At 44.8% G+C, this 17880-nt stretch overlaps 1 protein-coding gene across 2 annotated transcripts in view; it reads left to right on the forward strand.

Annotated features, from left to right (window-relative positions):
• ABCA4 (ATP binding cassette subfamily A member 4) overlaps positions 1 to 17880 on the forward strand; it is a 1737150-nt gene that overhangs the window by 310892 nt on the left and 1408378 nt on the right. For both annotated transcript variants that reach the window (XM_069641223.1, XM_069641222.1), the window contains exon 5: positions 2385 to 2524. In XM_069641223.1, coding sequence (XP_069497324.1) covers positions 2385 to 2524 — 140 coding nt within the window. The remainder of the gene's footprint in view (positions 1 to 2384; positions 2525 to 17880) is intronic.

The raw sequence follows: 17880 nt of genomic DNA on the forward strand, positions 1-17880 counted from the left end.
CTCAGCCAGGTCAGCTGCCAGGCTGTCTGGCGACGGCCCACAGTACAGGCTGCCAGCTTGTGCATAGTAGGGTTTGGCCTCCTGCCCGGGTGCAAGGAATTCTCAGAAACTGTCCCTGCCCAGCCATAGGTATTCCTGAGGGTCCCCAAGGTGTTGGGAGCGTGAAGGAGTGTGGAAAGTAGCTCCCAACAGCCCAGAGCTGGCACAGGTGTATCATTGTACCACCACCCTTCAGATCCTCTGCCCAATGCACAACTGAATGGTGTGTCCAGAAATTATGAGAGCGAGTGAGCGGGTGGAATGTCCAGCTGAGTCCGGCACTATGGTGGAAGCAGACACCAGCTTCCCACTCTGAGATTTTAATTAGCGGGCAATGTGTACCCAGACCTCCTCTTTACCGGTGAAGAAAGAGTGCGCCTATTGAAGTATTAACGGCCTACCAGCTTGTGGCCGGAGCCATGCCCCCTCAGCAAAGTGCCATTTTGGTGACCCCACTCTCTTACGGTGTGGCCAAACTTGATATTTTCACGGCTAAAATAGAACCCCGGGGTGTCCTTCAGCTGGTGGCATCCAAGGCTGTGGACTGTAATTGACATTATTGTAGAAAATGATGGACCCGACTACTCAAAAGACAAATCCAGAAACTGGAAAGATCTCAGACCAGATGGACAGAATGTTCCTGCTTTAGTACTCACTAACGTTTTTTGGATAGCTTTTTCCTGAAGCGATAGAGGTCTGCGTTTAGGGGTGCAGTGTTCTATATTTTAGGGGTATATCATGAGAAGAATCGCTGGCTCAGGGTGTTCTTACTGTACAGTGTACCTGGCTCAGCTTTGTGCTATGTCAATCAGCATTGTGATGGCTGCCCTTGTAGGTTAAATGAATTGTCTTGGATATGGAGTGTGCTTCAAGTTTGGGGTGATGTGTGCCTGAGATCAGGTTTGCTGATGCAAGAAGGAAATAGTCTTTTGGGTGAGAGACTTATTTTCTGCAAGAGAAATGCCAGACTGGAGGCTCATAAATTAGAATTACTTTAGAAAGCGAACAAACCAATATGGACGTGCAGGACAGAAGACCCATCCCTGTTCTGCTCCATGCAGCAAACTGGTTCAATGATGGTATATTCTTCCATCCTTTGTTATTCACCCCTTTTTTTACCAGCCTGAAATATAAAGAACCCAAAATTAAGCCTGCATTTTTTTTGCACATTCCACACAATTCCCGCTAACCTAATTGGCCAAAACAGTCCCCTTATCTGGTCCGCAGTTTGTTGTTTCGAGCAATCAGTTTGCCCAATTGGTCAAAATGCGCTGCCCGTGTGGAAGGAATTGAGGTGGACTAGAGTGCATTTGCCAGTTTTGTTGCAGTTTTTGTGGACTTACATTTTACCGGCTTTATTTAAAATACTGTAGCTGGTAGCTTCACCCCTTGTAGCTTCTTAGCCAAATAAAGCTGTCAGATATTCAGACCTGAGGTTACCACCAATTTGAGGAGGATTACTATTGCAACTACGCATCAGTCATTTAACGCTAACCTGCCTAAAGATCTAAACCTAGCTCACGTTTCCCTGTATTAGAGGATGGCTTTCAATAGATAGTGACGTCGCAGAATCAGCATCAGGTTTCCCATGAACATGCAATGGACTGGCTCTCTTCCGTCCACCCTGAATTGGATTCAGTATCCAACTCAATGGTACTGAAGGATGAATGGTTGCGTCTGCTCTACCGGGATTTTGACCTGTGAAGGGTGTTTGCGGTCCGCTGGGCGGAAGCATGACACACAAAAGAATGTCACACTTAGGCTGATGCACACCACGTCACGCTTAGGTCCAGCGGGCCAGAGACAGCAACTTGCAATTGATCCAGGTCTTTCAGGTAATAGAGCGGAACGGGATGGTGGAACCACGTAGCGGGATAGGAGATGGGGGGTGGTAGTGAGGAAGGCACCAAAAAACTAGCAGGAAGGGGTGGGATGTGGAAGAGTGACCTTGTGGGGTATGGGGGCGGGGGCTGGGTGTTCTTTACCGGGTGGCCATTTGCAACATCACTTTTATAAAAGCAACCTTTACACATAGAATTCTGAATTGCAGTTCTCTAGATCTTAACCCACCAAGCTATATCACCAGCATATCATCTCTACAGGGTACCTGCTATGGCTGTTAGACTTTATTAGAACATCTGATTATGTGATTTTTTTTATTTTTTACCACTTAAATAACCAGCAAAGTCAAATGAATATAAATGCCGCACATTGTGTTAGATTGCTAAATGAAAACCGGAATGTGAATTTCATGTAACATAATATAAATGCGCCTTGGATAGCGTCCTCGAAATCAGGGGCATAATGATTCTTTTTTATTGTTTTATTATCGTTTTTGCTTTCAGATTGGCACGAGCATATCAAGACGTTCAAACGGTTGTGCTGGCAAGACCGGAAATCCAGCACCTGAACCGGATCTGGAATGAGCTGTATACAATGTCCCAGTTCATGGACACGCTGCGGACGAATCCTGGAAAAGTTGCAGGCAATGCACCCCTTTCTTTTGACATTTGGGGACCTGTGTACATATTGCAGTTTCTGGTTAGGGACATTTCTCAGTTAAGAAGGATGTGGAACTGAGGCACATTTTACCCAAAGCTGGGCCACCGTTACCACATGTTGGCCCCAGCCCTATCCCCTGGACATACGGTACAGGCCCTGTTCCTGGGTCAGAATGCGCATAGAGTACAGGCACTGGTCCTGGGTCAGAATGCACATAGAGTACAGGCCCTGTTCCTGGCTCAAAATGCACAAATAGTACATGCACTGTTCCTGGCTCAGAATTCACACTGAGTACAGGCCAGGTTCCTGGGTCAGAATGCACATAGAGTACAGGCCCTGTTCCTGGCTCAAAATGCACATATAGTACATGCACTGTTCCTGGCTCAGAATGCACATATAGTACATGCACTGTTCCTGGCTCAGAATGAACACAGAGTACACGTCCTGTTCCTGGGTCAGAATGCACATAGAGTACAGGCCCTGTTCCTGGATCAGAATGCACATAGAGTACAGGCCATGTTCCTGGCTCAAGATGCACATATAGTACATGCACTGTTCCTGGCGCAGAATTCACACTGAGTACAGGCCAGGTTCCTGGGTCAGAGTGCACATAGAGTACAGGCCCTGTTCCTGGCTCAAAATGTACATATAGTACATGCACTGTTCCTGGCTCAGAATGCACATATAGTACATGCACTGTTCCTGGCTCAGAATGCACATATAGTACATGCACTGTTCCTGGCTCAGAATGCACACAGAGTACACGTCCTGTTCCTGGGTCAGAATGCACAGAGTACAGGCCCTGTTCCTGGATCAGAATGCACATAGAGTACAGGCCATGTTCCTGGCTCAAGATGCACATATAGTACATGCACTGTTCCTGGCGCAGAATTCACACTGAGTACAGGCCAGGTTCCTGGGTCAGAGTGCACATAGAGTACAGGCCCTGTTCCTGGCTCAAGATGCACATATAGTACATGCACTGTTCCTGGCGCAGAATTCACACTGAGTACAGGCCAGGTTCCTGGGTCAGAATGCACATAGAGTACAGGCCCTGTTCTTGGGCTAGAATGCACATAGAGTACAGGCCCTGTTCTTGGGTTAGAATGCACATAGTGTACAGGCCCTGTTCCTGGCTCAGAATGCAATGGTGTTATGTCAGAATGAAGCACTTGAAGGGGACATGGGGAATGTAATGTTCTTTGTTTCTATCAGAACAGGCAAGACAATATTAAAAACTAGTAAGATTTGTAGAACCTTTTCAAAAGACAGCAACATGACCTTCTGAAACAGGGCGACACAGTTTTCTCGATTTTTGTCTCTGGTCGTGGTCAAGATATCATCACCTAACTGTTGTCATTGTTTGACGCAGGCTTGCGGCTTACTCTGAATGAGGCATAGACTGAAAAGTCCTCCGGGGGCATTGAAATGTATACATTCCATTGCAGTACTAGTTACCAAATATTAACACGTAACAGAATCTGCAGCTCGTCAGAGAACAAGGTCTCTCCCCACGTATCATTCAACACGGATAGCAGCGTCCTTCGCTGCTTAACAAACAGAGACATAAAAGAAAGGGCCTCATTACGAGTTGGGCGTAATTCTGGCAGGAAATCTGCCATAATATCACCTATTGGAATTACCGTTCACTCCACTTGGCCTGGCGGAATTACCGCCGGATTACAAGTGGCGGTGGCAGAGTTAATCCCCAATTATTTTAGAGTCCATTGGACTCTGTGGGGCATTTTTGGAGGAATTACTGGTGCAGTAATTCAGCCGATTTTCAGTGGAAAGTGGGGGATTTAGCTCAAGCATGATGCAGCCGGTCAATCCCCCACTCCAGGACCCTACTCGTAGTATGGCGGTGCGGGAAAAGTGGCAGTAATTCCGTTACTGCTCATTTTTGCCTGCGCCGGCATACTTTGACAGCGTGAGTGATGCTGTGCAAGAAGGCAGGGGAGTCCTTTTGAGGGCTCGGTCTGGGGCTAATTTACCATACTTCTGTCAAATGTTTGGGTGGGCACCAGCCCCTGAAGGCATGCGGTCAGTGTCGCCCCTGCCAATACAGGGGGAAGTAAAAAAGGAGGGGAACGCAGATGAGGAGGGATAGGTGGCCCGGTGCAAGGGAAGACAGAGGGGGGGGGGAGACAGAGGAGTGAGGGGCGGGGGGAGGCAGAGGAGTGAGGGGGGGAGGGGGAGAGAGAGAGAGAGAGAGAGAGAGAGAGAGAGAGAATGAATATGCTGAGAGGCGGGGAGAGGTGGAGGAGGAAGGCTGTCAGACTGCACATGGTAAATGCCGCCATCTGAGCTTAGTGTCCAAAGGAAGAGCCAGCCCATAGGTGGCTTCCGGATTAACAGATCAGGAAATGGCGGCGAGTCCTGTACTGTACGTAGGATGACTGCACAATAGCAGCCCTTCTCACTGCTGCCAGAAGCACAATTGAGCTGACAGCTCACTTTCGTGAGAGAGCAGCGGCACGGATCGGCTTAACAGACAGAATGGAGCGTGGGCAGAACATGCCCGCCTCAGACGTGCCACCCGGCCTGACCTTTCCCCACTATCTGACCGCAGACTGAGTCACTCCTCTGCAAGGCCCACGATCTCATCACGAGGAGGAGGATGAGGAGGTGGCAAGGAATGTGTGTTGGGTGACCCAGCACACCTCGGGTCCCCCTACACAATACTGCCTTTCTTTCTTGTATCACGTGGTACTAAATCGCTGATTTGTGGGAATGGACATCAGCAACCAATACCGAATAATCACCTGCGTGGGAGTGTTGGGAGCCAGTCTCCATTCACGGTGTGGAATCATGCTGAATAATTCATAATCCCCTTTCGGTATTTAGTAGGCAGTCATATCTTTACTTTGACCATCAATGAACGCGGAGGTGGTAGATGACGTGAGCTGTCGAGACCGTGCATGTCACGCAAAGGGTTGACTCCGTGCCCAGCCGTGGGCTTTGGTTTAGTAAACTAATTCCTAGGGCAAGCACTGGCAATCTCAGTTACTCAAATTGCTATTCTTCCTCATCACAGTCCTTAGGAATAAGTGAAGCCCACCCCCAGAAAGGGAAATAGACCTTATCCTTTTGAAATACAGAAATTATGCGGCTAGGCCCGCCCACTCTCTGGAGGGTGGAATGATATGGGCTGTAATCCCAGAATCCGCCTGAGATCTGTCAGGGAGACCCACCAGCCTGAAGACAGATGCCTCATTGGGGGGAAAGGGGTAGATCAGGTATGTGATGAGGAAATTGTCAGTAGTAATCGGGAAATAATCTAGGCTTTACTAGCATGACCCTCTTCCATCCCAAATCCTTGCGAAGCCAATGGCCGAACCAAAAATGGGGAAAAAAAGTGTGGGCCCGTTTTTTGGGTCAAAGAGGGGCACTTTTTTGGCCAATGTGGGCCAGTTTGATGAGTTACTTCACTATGCGGCTAATAGGTTTGACCAGCGTTGTTGAATAAATATTCTTTAAAATGTACAATTTGCACTACATTTTATCAAAATCCTCCCCCTTGGGTACTTTTCAAACAGCATCACAAAAGGAATGAATTCCCAATTGTAACTGTGGGCCACTTTTTCGTTGGTGCCTGAGACAATTATATGCCCCAGACCGACCCTGTTAGGACGGATGAATAACAGTGCCTGGCTGACTTGGCAGCAAAGTGTTAAAGAAAGAAGAGACCCCATACTAATTAGGATATAACACCTCGACAATTATCATCAAAACGTAAGCATTCTGCATCAACTTGCAGCAGGAATATTGTGCACAAATCTGCTATGCAGGTTGTCCAACAGTTCAAGGGGACAATGATGTACCAAGTATGTGGAGAAGCCCAAGCAATTGCTCTGCCAATGTCGGGCAATGGAACCCCTGAAGCCCCAGCTAATCTGATGCCATTATCCAGGTGGATTCCCCCTGGATTTCTCTTGGCAGAGGAATCCAAGCCAGTGAAAAAGCTAGAGCCATAGACCTCCTAATCCACCAGCTCAATGTGGCTGACAAAGTACTATATCCCAACCCAAAAAGTCGCACACTGTTTGATCTCCTAAAGACACTAGACTTATCTAAAGAAATCAGGACCACTGGTCTCACATCTAGAAGATACACAATCCCCTCTTCCTCCAACAATGAACCAATGAACTCCTGAAATCTCTGTCATGTGGAAAGGACATTGGATCCTGACACAGGATCTAGCCACAGTATGTATACATCTAGTTTAGCCACCCAAGAGGAGACCTGGCCAAAGAGATAGAAACCTGAAGAAGACCTTTATTGTCAAGAACCTTATATCAACAGAATCTGTAGTATCAGACAATGTTATGTTTCTTGAATTTGTGACATGCACCGCTGCCATGCTCTTGTGGATCTGAAAGAAGAGAGGGAGTTGGTTATGGGGTTAGCGGGAGGAGACTAGGCATTGTACTCAACTGTTGGTGTCGGTAGTGCCAGGAGGAACTGGCGTGTCTGCGGGTGAATTCTCTATCTGATTTGTGTTCCTTCTTCCCAGGAAGACTATGGGTCTCATTATAACGTTGCAGGTCCGGAAACAATGGTGACTGTAAGCTCACCAGCACCCTTGTTTCCAGACCGGCAAACTATGTGTCTGCCTGCCGTGGCCGCTGTGCCTGACAGGTCCGACCCTTACAGGCGTTGCTGCCACGGTAGGCAGACTTTTCATGGAAAAGCACCGGCACTGTTACTAATGGGGCCGGTGCTTCCGTATCCCCACCCTCATAGAGTCCCAAAAGACTCTATGGGTTTGGGGACTTACAGTTTGCCGTGGCACTGGGAAGTCGGGTGCTAGTAAAATATTACGGGTCCGGCGCCAACCCACCGGTAGCACCGGCATGGTTACTCCCGGACCTGTAATGAGGCCTTATGCTTCCAGATGCTAGGCCTGAGAGGAATTTGTGCATTCTGGGAGTATTTTAGCAGTTTGCTTGAGAGGTGTAACATTTTGAATGTGTTGTTGCGGGCTAAGGTATTTGTTGCAGCTATGTATTGAGATGCCAAGTAAGTGATTGTTTGTTGAGTCAGGTGCATGAAAAGTGAGGTTGTTAGTAAGCAAAACCTCACAACACACCCCTACAACACTGCGTGATTCCAAGGTGGAACGCCATGATATGTGAAACCAGGGATTGCTTCCCTAGACCACTGTATGTGGAAACTGAAAGCCTAGTGGAGAACCAATCCTGGAGCCACAGAATCAAAGGAGAACACAACAATGTGTCTGAGTTCAGTCCATAACATCATGCATACATCAGCTTCCTCCTTACCGATGATTCAGAAAGAGGCCGAAACATGTCGGGGATGCGTGTGTTCTCGTACAGAAGAGATGTGATCTAGCAGTTCAGGCTGGACTGCCCTTTTGGGGTGAGACCAAGACTGATTTGCATATGGTTTTCCCCTTTCTGTAATGGCTTGGCAGGCATAGAACTATGACCTGGATGGTTATCCACAGCAATTGCCAGAAGTTTAAGATTAATTCTAAACCTTTCAGCTTTCACCTCTTTGTTTTGCTTTGCAGCAGCTTCCAGTGCTTAAAGAACGCAGATAGCGTGGTAGGTCTCCAAAGCACTAGCACTACTAAGGCGAGCTTCCCTTCCAATCAGGCTATGTTTTTGCAGGTCCACCAGCGTAACTGCCAAAGTTGAAAGGGTATAGACCAGGCAGATTCTGTTACACAATCACTGGACAAGGAAGACGCCTGAGGCTCCATCACAGCACCACTGCCATCCTTATGGGAAGAGTGGACCAACAACCATTACTACCTAATTTATCGAGGCTTCTTGGTGTCAGAGCAGACCCTTCAGCAAACCCTATAGCATGAAGGCACAACCCTCCAGTAGAATAGAAAAGGTGCAATAATCTCAAGTTAACGAGGAAGCCCTGCTGCTACAGGAGCCTGCACACATAGTCCAGGTGCTCCTTCAACAAATCATTTATCCCAGTAAGGAAAGATGGACATTCTCATCCTCGTTCAATAAAGCAGCAAGGGGGCCGGGATTTAGGTGAAGACACAAGGTGCAGATTTCAACCCTAACGAGGGCCCCTGAACTGGTTATGCTGTTCTACTAATGTAAAACTCAGGTATGAATATATGCATCCATGTAATCTATTGATGCCAGGAAATTACCATGAGAAATGTTTCAGTTACATCCAATGATGCAAGGACATCATCCTGAGCTTTGCATCCATTAAATATAATGACACTAGAACATCACCCTGAGCTGTGCAACCATTGAATATAATGACACCAGGAATTGGCCCTGAGACGCCAATAGAATTATCTTCGAGAACCTCTCCATCATAAGATGGACTGGCCTGATCAACCGATTCACATTCTTCAAATTCATTACCAAGCAGAAACCTCCCATTGACTTCTGTATGAGGATTATAATTCCTCAGCACTCAGTCCTCCGAGAGAACCATAACAGTTGCTCTATTGATCAGTAGACCCAAACCACCTCCTGGAAGCACCATTGTTCATATCATCTTTATATGATGTCCCCCACCCAGTGGTCCAAAGCAGATTCCAGTCAGACATCCTTGCACCATCGCAATCTCCCACAACTAAAACTCCTGACTCATCTGTGTATGATCAGGAGCGCTGATATTTTTGCTGTTGTTGAGGTCTTCCTTGTTGGATGCACCATGGGTCTGCCTCTCACTAACCCACTTTTCGTTGGTTAATGGGATGACGGCTGACTGAATGAAGAGGAGGAAGACTTGAGCTTGCTTCATTGGAGAAGAGTGTGTTTTCTATCTTTAAAAACGTTGCAGTTCTTTTGTAGCAATTTTCCAAACTATTTTCCTTAGACTGGAACCTCTAGGACTGCAGTCAGTGACGGGACATAGACTGTGTTGGGGGCTGTGGGAAGAAGGGTGGCGCCATGAAGTACATAGATGCCGAATCTACTGTGTGGCCTCATTCCCTTCAAGACTTTTCCTCAGTGAAAAGTAGGCCCATCTTAGAGGAATCCAGGATGAATAAATAACCACTATTCCCATGGTGCTTAGGGTTCTGTGGCCACTGTGTTTATGACCACATATAAAAGGAATCCCGCACAGTGCGCTGCTATCAATACGTGAACATGCAGGGCTTGAGGCCCCAAACTTCTGAAGGAAGTGCAGTTGCCAGTGAGTAGCATTCTAGAGCTTGCTGAGACAACTGAGTTGAACCGAATATGCTTATGGGTGAAGTCTAGGGCAGGTGGTTTCGGCTACTCCTAATTCCCAACTGATTGCCCAGACTCTGAGTCTGGAACACAGTGAGGATTATCGCAAGACTATCAAGAGTCCCTTTATGTGCCTGGCTCAATCACCTGTTAAAACCATCCATCATCTCATAGAGGATCAATGGGGAAGTAGACATTTCTCCCCAGAAATGTAAGAGTTTGGATCTGTATTCCACCTCATGTAGCCCATTTCCTAACCGTCTTAACACTCTTGAATAAATGCATCTCATAACAGAGCTGCGGATACTTACTACTAATGACAACTCGCTTGTTGAAATACCTTGCACAGGGATGGAGGCAAATTGGGTGATTATTCACTTCATCTGCCCTATTGCGGTTGAACTGATAAAGTCACATGCTCATATATTCTTAGATATGGGTTACGAGTTTGTGAAGTGCCCAGAGGTCACTCAATTTAAAAGGCTACAGAGGAATGTCAAAACCTCGGGTATATCAATGAAGATCTTCTCTACAGAAATCAATGAGATTACCCAGAGGATTCACTCAGTGTTAAGCCTGAACACTAATTTTACTCTGAGTTATAATAATCCAAAAACCGTAGGCCTTGAGTTAGAAGATGTAGCATGAACTGCTGAACTTGGTGTTGGACAACTGGAAGTCATATCATGGAAAACAAGAGGTTTTAACTATTTTTTGTGTAATCCCTTGGGCCAATCTTTCTCATTCAAGTTTGACATTTTCTTGCTACAAGAGATCAGATTCTACAAAGATCTGCCTTTCGTAATACGAAGGGTCGCCCTTTTGGTGGTTTAATAATTGGTGTCAAAAATCAACTGACAATTACAGAATGTGTGCCTGCTTGTCAGAATCAAATTGTTTTAGAAAGGCTTTTGTCTAGTAATTTGCCCCATATGCAACTGCACATTTCACTTATGAATATATATAATCCCCCAAAAAATGGAAATACTGAATCGTTCATCTCTTGTATTGAGTATAGGTACTATTTTATTGTTACTATTTCATTGTGGGAGACCTGAACTATCAGTGTCCTTTTGCTGCTTTAAAGAGCTGGTCTGACAACCTGGTCATAATATGTTTAAAAATAAGCATGGCATCACAGTTATTGAGCACGAGGGTGATGAGTTGATGGAAGATTATGATGCATGGTCTACTTTCATCTCATCATACCAGTTGAAACCCCTATGTAAGCCAATTGATACTGGCGAGGTACCTTGCTTCACATGGCACAATGGTGTTTATACCTCTTGGATTGACTTTGTGGTTCTTCCGGGCATTTGCCTTGAATTAGTCACAGCCTTTCAACTGGTAGATAATAGGAGAAGTGATCATGCAGTTATTATGTTTTCTATCCAGGTTAAGGATAAGAAGAACACTGATTGCCTTGTGGATAATTACTATCTTAACTTTGCTGGCAATAGAATCAGATGGACAGAAAAAAATGTTGCTGTGTTTAATGACTTTGCTCTTGATTAACTCATTACGGGAGAAGTGACTAAATTGGACTGTATCGATGATTACATGGACATAGTTGAAAAAACCTTTGAGTATTTTGGGAAAATGCAGAAGAAATTCTATGATGGGTCAAACCATGATGGGAAAATGTATGATAATATCATTGCATGTAGGGAAAAACTATTGAAGTTGGAAATAAAAAAATGTCAAAAATACTAGTTATAACTTAATAGATAAGCCAAAGGTTATTTACAAGTGGAAGGCAACATATAAGCATCTGGGTCCATTGGCATAAAGGATCTATGGCTTCTGCGCTGTGGCAATTGATGTCCAAAGCTTTACGTAATACTGATTCACGGAAGATTTGGAATATATATGAACACCACACTGAAAGCCATGAGAATAGGTGGGCAATGAATCCCATAGCTGAAAAAGAATTCATCTCAGATCCATATTATATTTGGGCCCCGTTGAATGAAGATAAAAAGGAGTATGAAGAAAGAGGTGATAAAAATGTACTGACCTTTTCTGTATAAGACATGTAATGGCTAATTCAGAAGTTCAAGCCATCAAGGGCCCCTGGCCTGGATGGCCTTGTGAATATTCTTATTAAGAAAAACCCTAAAAAATCGGCCAATATTATTCATAGAAAATAAAATGAACGCAACCGGGAAGATACCAAAAAGCTGAAGCAAATCCCTATTAATTCCGATCTATAAAAAAGGGTAGGAAGAATCCAACTATTGTTTATTAGCTACGATAGACTTGTGCTCAAAAATGTTTTCCCTAATGCTTCTTGAGAAAATGAATGAATGGATAAGGAGAGAAGATATATTTAAGAACCAGCAAACAGGTTTTATACCACTTTGAACTCTAAATCTAGTATGTTGTACATATGCTTGGTAGACTATGCCGGTGCTTTTGACACAGTGAATCGTACCATCTTGTGGGAAAAATTTGAAAAATGGCTATTACATCCCTTAATACTATATCTTGTTAAGGCCCTTTATGCGAACACCACTGTGCAATTGAGAGCTAATCAAGATGTCCTCCTTACTGAACCAATTCTATCAAACCATGGCCTAAAGCAGGGGTGCTCTGTTGCATTGATTCTTTTCAACCTGTATGTCACAGATTTGGATGATGAATGAAGTAAATGGAATAGTTTTCCTCCCCGCACGGGGCAACAGCATATTCCATGGTTGTCTTATGCGGATGACACAGTGTTCCTTGACCAAACTGCAATAGGACTACAACATAGGCCCTCATTACAACACCAGCGCTAAACCATGGCGCTATTAGCACCATGGTTGGTGCCGGTGTTGTAACGGGTCCGCCATGGCTCAATGGGGAATTACCACCCCATTCCAAGGTTTGCGGGGCGGTAATTCCCCATTGAACCATGGCCCTTCCTCATTCCCATTTTCGCCCCATAGGGCTCTATGAGAATGGGGAAGGCGCTAAGTACGGTACCGCAAATTGCGGTACCGTACTTAGCACCAAGGTCCCTTTGTGGGTCCCTACTTTAACGGCTGGTCTAGACCAGCCGTTCAGGTCGGGTCCCGCAAAGGGACCTCGTAGTAAGGCGCTAAGTGTTTAACGGCGCCGCAGCCTTTTACAGCGCCGTTAAACACTTAGCGCCAGAGTCGTAATGAGGCCCATAGTGTCTTAGCACTCAAAGAATATTCAACTGAAAATTGTTTGATCATTAACCAGAAGAAAACCAAAATAATGATTATACAATCTAACAAAAAAGGTTAATAAATGTATATAGAAAATTAATACGGTACTCATCGAAGTTGTATATAGAAATACATACTTGGGAGTTACCATTTTTATTCCCTCAATTATTTGCATTTGGCCAAGGTAACTATGAATAAGACCCAGAAGAATTGTAATGCTGTTAGAAGCTTAATTAAAAAAAATGGAGGTTACTCGGTCGAGGGCCTTGTGCAGTTGTACAGAACCAATATAGTGCCTCATGCCATATATGATCTTGAGGTTTTCACGAACAAAGAAACTTCCTGGTTGAAGACTCTTGAGGAGAAACTATGTCATTTGGCATTTGGTTTATCTAACTCCTTGCCTGTTTAAGCTATTTGCTCTGAGCTGGGTCTTTTATCTTTGCTCACACAGAAAAAGAGCTCAACTGGTATATTTTAACTGAAAATAATAAGCGACAAGGATAATGTTGCTTCCTTGTTTTCTAATTGTGTAGATCATCTAGATATATCTGTCCTGACTGGAGTTTAAAAAAATTGGATATATGAGATTGATTCTTTTTTTAAAGATATTGGCCTCAAATTGGATACCCCATTGAATCTTGGCTAGGCTTGTAAAGATACAAACGCGAATGCTGCCATTTGGGATAGAAAGAAAAATGTGTCCAAATTAGTTGGTAAAATTGCATATGCCCAGTATGTTAGACAAGGCTTTCCAGTTAATGCCCATTTCAGTTACATGTATTTATTTATTTATTTATTTATTTATTATATTTATAGAGCGCACTGCAGCCCTCGGGCATTTAGGCGCTAGGAAGGACATGTAAGAAGGCATGATTCAGGGTTACAAGAATGCGTCCCCACAAAAATACTTGGTGCAGAATGATAAAATACATGGTGAACAGTTGCAATCGGCATTCCAGGGAGGCAAACAGTGAGTTTAATAAAAACACCAAAGTCGGACGATTTATCATGCTACTTCGATTTGAACAACTTCCTACCCTCTCTAGATTGGGAGCATGGACACAAGTACCATACCAAGAGCGACTATGCCGCCTATGGAAATCTGAAGTGGAGACATCTCGGCATTTATTCACTGACTGTATTGCTCTAACTGAAATGTATCATAGGGGCTATAAGTATCATTGTGGCAATTTGTGTAAACTCCAACTTGATCAATGCTGGGCCTATATATTATCAGGAGAAAACCTGGTTATGAATTTTACCGTTTTTTATATTTGGCAAAAGGTAATTAGGCATATTGAGGAGCTTTCCTAAACAAAGTACTGGGAACATTTTTGACCTATGTAACTGAATTATTGATTAAGAATGGATTTTAAACAAAGTTTTACTCCGATTAATAATAGGAATCGGTTTGTTGTTTTTAGATTTGGTTATGCACTATTTACAGATCTTGTGTAATATAATGAAGCTGATTTGTATATCATGTAAATTATATATGTAATTTTTGTGTTTTTTTGTTTTAAAAGTTTATAATTAACTGATAACACTATAATACAAATATAAAAATCCACATGTGATTGATTTAAACACCAGATTGATTTGGCCCATTGTATTTCATGTAAATGCTGACTCAACTCTCTTATCATTGGAGCCCTTGCCGTGGAATCCTCTGCTACCAAAGTTGGATGATCTTTTCACTGAAATATAACTGAGGTCATCTGCACAGGATCTGGAACGTTGTCATCTGATCCGACCATCTGATACACAGTTGCTGTTATTCTAGGAAGAGGCAATTCTACAGAGTTCTTCCACCCCTGAAAATTCCTCTACTGGACTTTCTGATGCAGTGGAAGCCCCTCCTTCCTCAGATGTCCATATTGCCTCAACCTGGAACTGCTGGATGAAGCTTCCACGTCTGGAGCCAGAAACTCCATGTTCTCTCTCATTCATGCTAACACATATCTGCACCTGCAATCTGCCAATGACATGCTCCTCCAGCTCATAAAAAGGCTGTGTTGTGCATGAGGGAATGCCTCTGGACCTCCCTTACCTAGCTGTGGATGCTCCCAGTTTAGCTTCTGGAAGATTGCCCTTTTACTTGTCCTTTATGGGGTCCCTGAGTCTACTCCCCACTGCCCAAAGGAAGTAACCAGGCGAACCCTTGCAGTGCTTACCTTTCTTTAGCACGTTACTCAGGCTGAGCAATAGTAGACCTAGGATTCCTCCACTCATCCACTCTAAACCACGTATCTTACCTGATCCACCACAGCATGCAAATATTAGCTTCTGGGTATCCTCCCTCTAGGTGCCATAGACCAGCCCATATAACGTTCATGGCCCTTTTGCTATTGTGGATGGTCAATGTTGAGCTATACCACACATCAAGCTTCTAGACACAAAAGGCAATAACTTGCCCCTCCTCTTACCTTGCATGCTGCAACCTTCATTAGGGGAAGCGTGGTTAATCCATCCCTAAACCAGGGGTTTGCGATTCACCCCTTGATTCCCCCTCCCCCTTTCCCAGCACAAATGAGTGGAGGCATCGTAGAGATGGTCATATTGATCCTGGTTCAAAGCCAAAAGGGTCTCCCCTTTAAGCAAATATCTCCCCTGTTACTATATGGAGAAAAGATACATATCTGGAGTATTCTTGGATCGTCGTCCCTTTTGTGGGAGTGCCCAGAGCTGGCGGGCCAGAACTTGGATTTTATATCCTCCAGGTGCGTTCCTGTCTCCGAGGAAGCATCCACTTCATCTGTAAAGACTTGAACGAAACAGAGGGACACATGGTAGTGCATTATGGGAGACACGCTCTTGATTAAGGTGAAAAAGTGGTGGCAAGAGACACAGAGTAATCTAGTGGTCACTATGAGTGTAGCAATCCTTGGCTTTCATTTTAGTATTTCACTGAAGTTTCGCTAAAATAAAGGCTTTTGACTTTGGTGAATTATGTAATGCTTCTTGCACTCAAGGCTGAGACTACACAAAAAGGATGCTCGTGAATGAGCGCTTCACTTATTGGCAGGAGTGTTGCTAGGTCTGGAAAAGATCCGGGGCTACGCTAATGTTGGGACTGGTGGGACTCAGGGCTAGGTAGCATTTTAATTGTAGCACCTGAATTTCTATCCAGGGCTACAACTAAAAGACGCGGGGCTATAGCCCCCTAAGCCCCCCTAGCAACACCTCTGCTTATTGGCTTCCTGCATGTGGGTGCCTCTGGCTCCACACGTCTGGTTTCCGAGAATTGGCTCCCAGACACCTTCCTAGACCCCTGACCCAGATCGTGTGCATGGTGATTTAGTGGCAGCTCTGCAGGGGGGGGGGGCTCATGGGGGTATCTAGGGTACGTTTACGTTTTTTAGTTGGAGCTGTATTTGGGTGAATAATTGACTAACTACGCGTTGCTATTTGGCGCACCTCTACTGTTCACCCTACCTGTGAGGCCTTCTTTAGAGGCACCTTTGTGCTCATTGTGTTGGTCCAATAGAACGTGTCGTAACATACGGTATTCTCTTTTGTGCAGACCTGGTGACAAACACACTGATTTCATATTCACTTTAACAAGGTAATTCACTGATGTCAAAAAGAAACACGTGGTTTCTTACATGTCCCCATTGTTTTGGGTAGGTTGGGTTTTACTTTCTGTTCTGTGACTGCAGCTTAGTTTTGATAAAGCATGCAATGCATTGCGTAGTAGCATATTTTAGAGCATGGCAGAAACTGGCATCCTCAGTGCACCAAGCAGAGGGTAATCGGCTTCAAGAACCCGTGCAGGTGTTTACGTGATGTTCCAATGTATTGTACCCCAGGATGTAGAGAAGTGTATCACCACACTGTAAAAGAACACAAACACTCCCGATCTTGCTACCTTTTATGTGTTAGCTGGCATCATTGGGAACTGAACTGTTAAGTCGGAGAGTCATGTTGACACAGTGGCGTAACACAAAATGTGGGGGCCCCCCTGCGAGCCATTCTGAGGGGGCCCCCCCTCAACTCAGCAACAAATCAAGGGTCGCGCCACACTCTGGGCCAGCCTAGATTATCACACTTGCGCAATACACACGAACGTGCTGCTGAAGGGATATGCCGCACACTGCACTAGGAGAAAGATATAAATATTATTATTTTAATATAATATACAGCGCACATTGGTGAAAAAGCCAGAGTGTTTGCAATTGTTTTGTAGGGTAACACCAATCCAATAGATGCAAGTCACCAACAGTGCACAGGAACATTATTGCTTTGCTATTAAAAATGCCATGCCACAATAAAACATGTCCAACTGGCTGCACAATGTAGACCAGTGTAGACATGTAATAACAATATAGTAAAGCTTGCCTGGCCACATTTAGACATATCTAGAATGGTTGCACCAAAATGCCAGTCATAGCAATAACACTCATCAAGAAGGGAAAACACATTCAAGCCCATGTCTCTGTGGCCTCTAACAACACGGCCAAACTCTTTAAAATCTGAAAGGAACTGGTCAATCCTGTTGCGGTCTTTACCTCTCCTGTTCCCTCCCAGGACCCCTGTATGTCTCTGTCAACTCACTTCTCTGCTAAAACTCAGGACATCATGTCCTCCATCTCCTCTTCCTCTCCCTCTTCCTCTCTCGGCCCCCCTTTGGCCATCTCTACGTCTATTCCTCCTTTCTCCTCTTTCTTTCTGACAACACCTGACGAGGTTTCTAGACAAGTCCGATCTATGAAAGTGTTATCCAAACAGGTGCTCTCCTGCTCCACAAGAACCATATTGACTCCCTTGCTCCAGCCTTGACCAATTTCTGTAATCACTCTTTCGCCACTGGAACGTTCCCCTCTCCCGTTAAGCACTCCCTTATGCACCCACTCCTCAAGAAGACGTCTGCCGATCCTGCCTGCCTGGCAAACTATTGCCCAATCTCCATCACCCCTTTCCTAGGCAAACTGTTGGAAAAGCTGGCCATCTCCCAGCTTACTCTCAACACGGAA

Source organism: Ambystoma mexicanum, chromosome 1q (assembly GCF_040938575.1).
Source record: "Ambystoma mexicanum isolate Mex_15411 chromosome 1q, UKY_AmexF1_1, whole genome shotgun sequence".
Lineage (NCBI taxonomy): Eukaryota > Metazoa > Chordata > Amphibia > Caudata > Ambystomatidae > Ambystoma > Ambystoma mexicanum.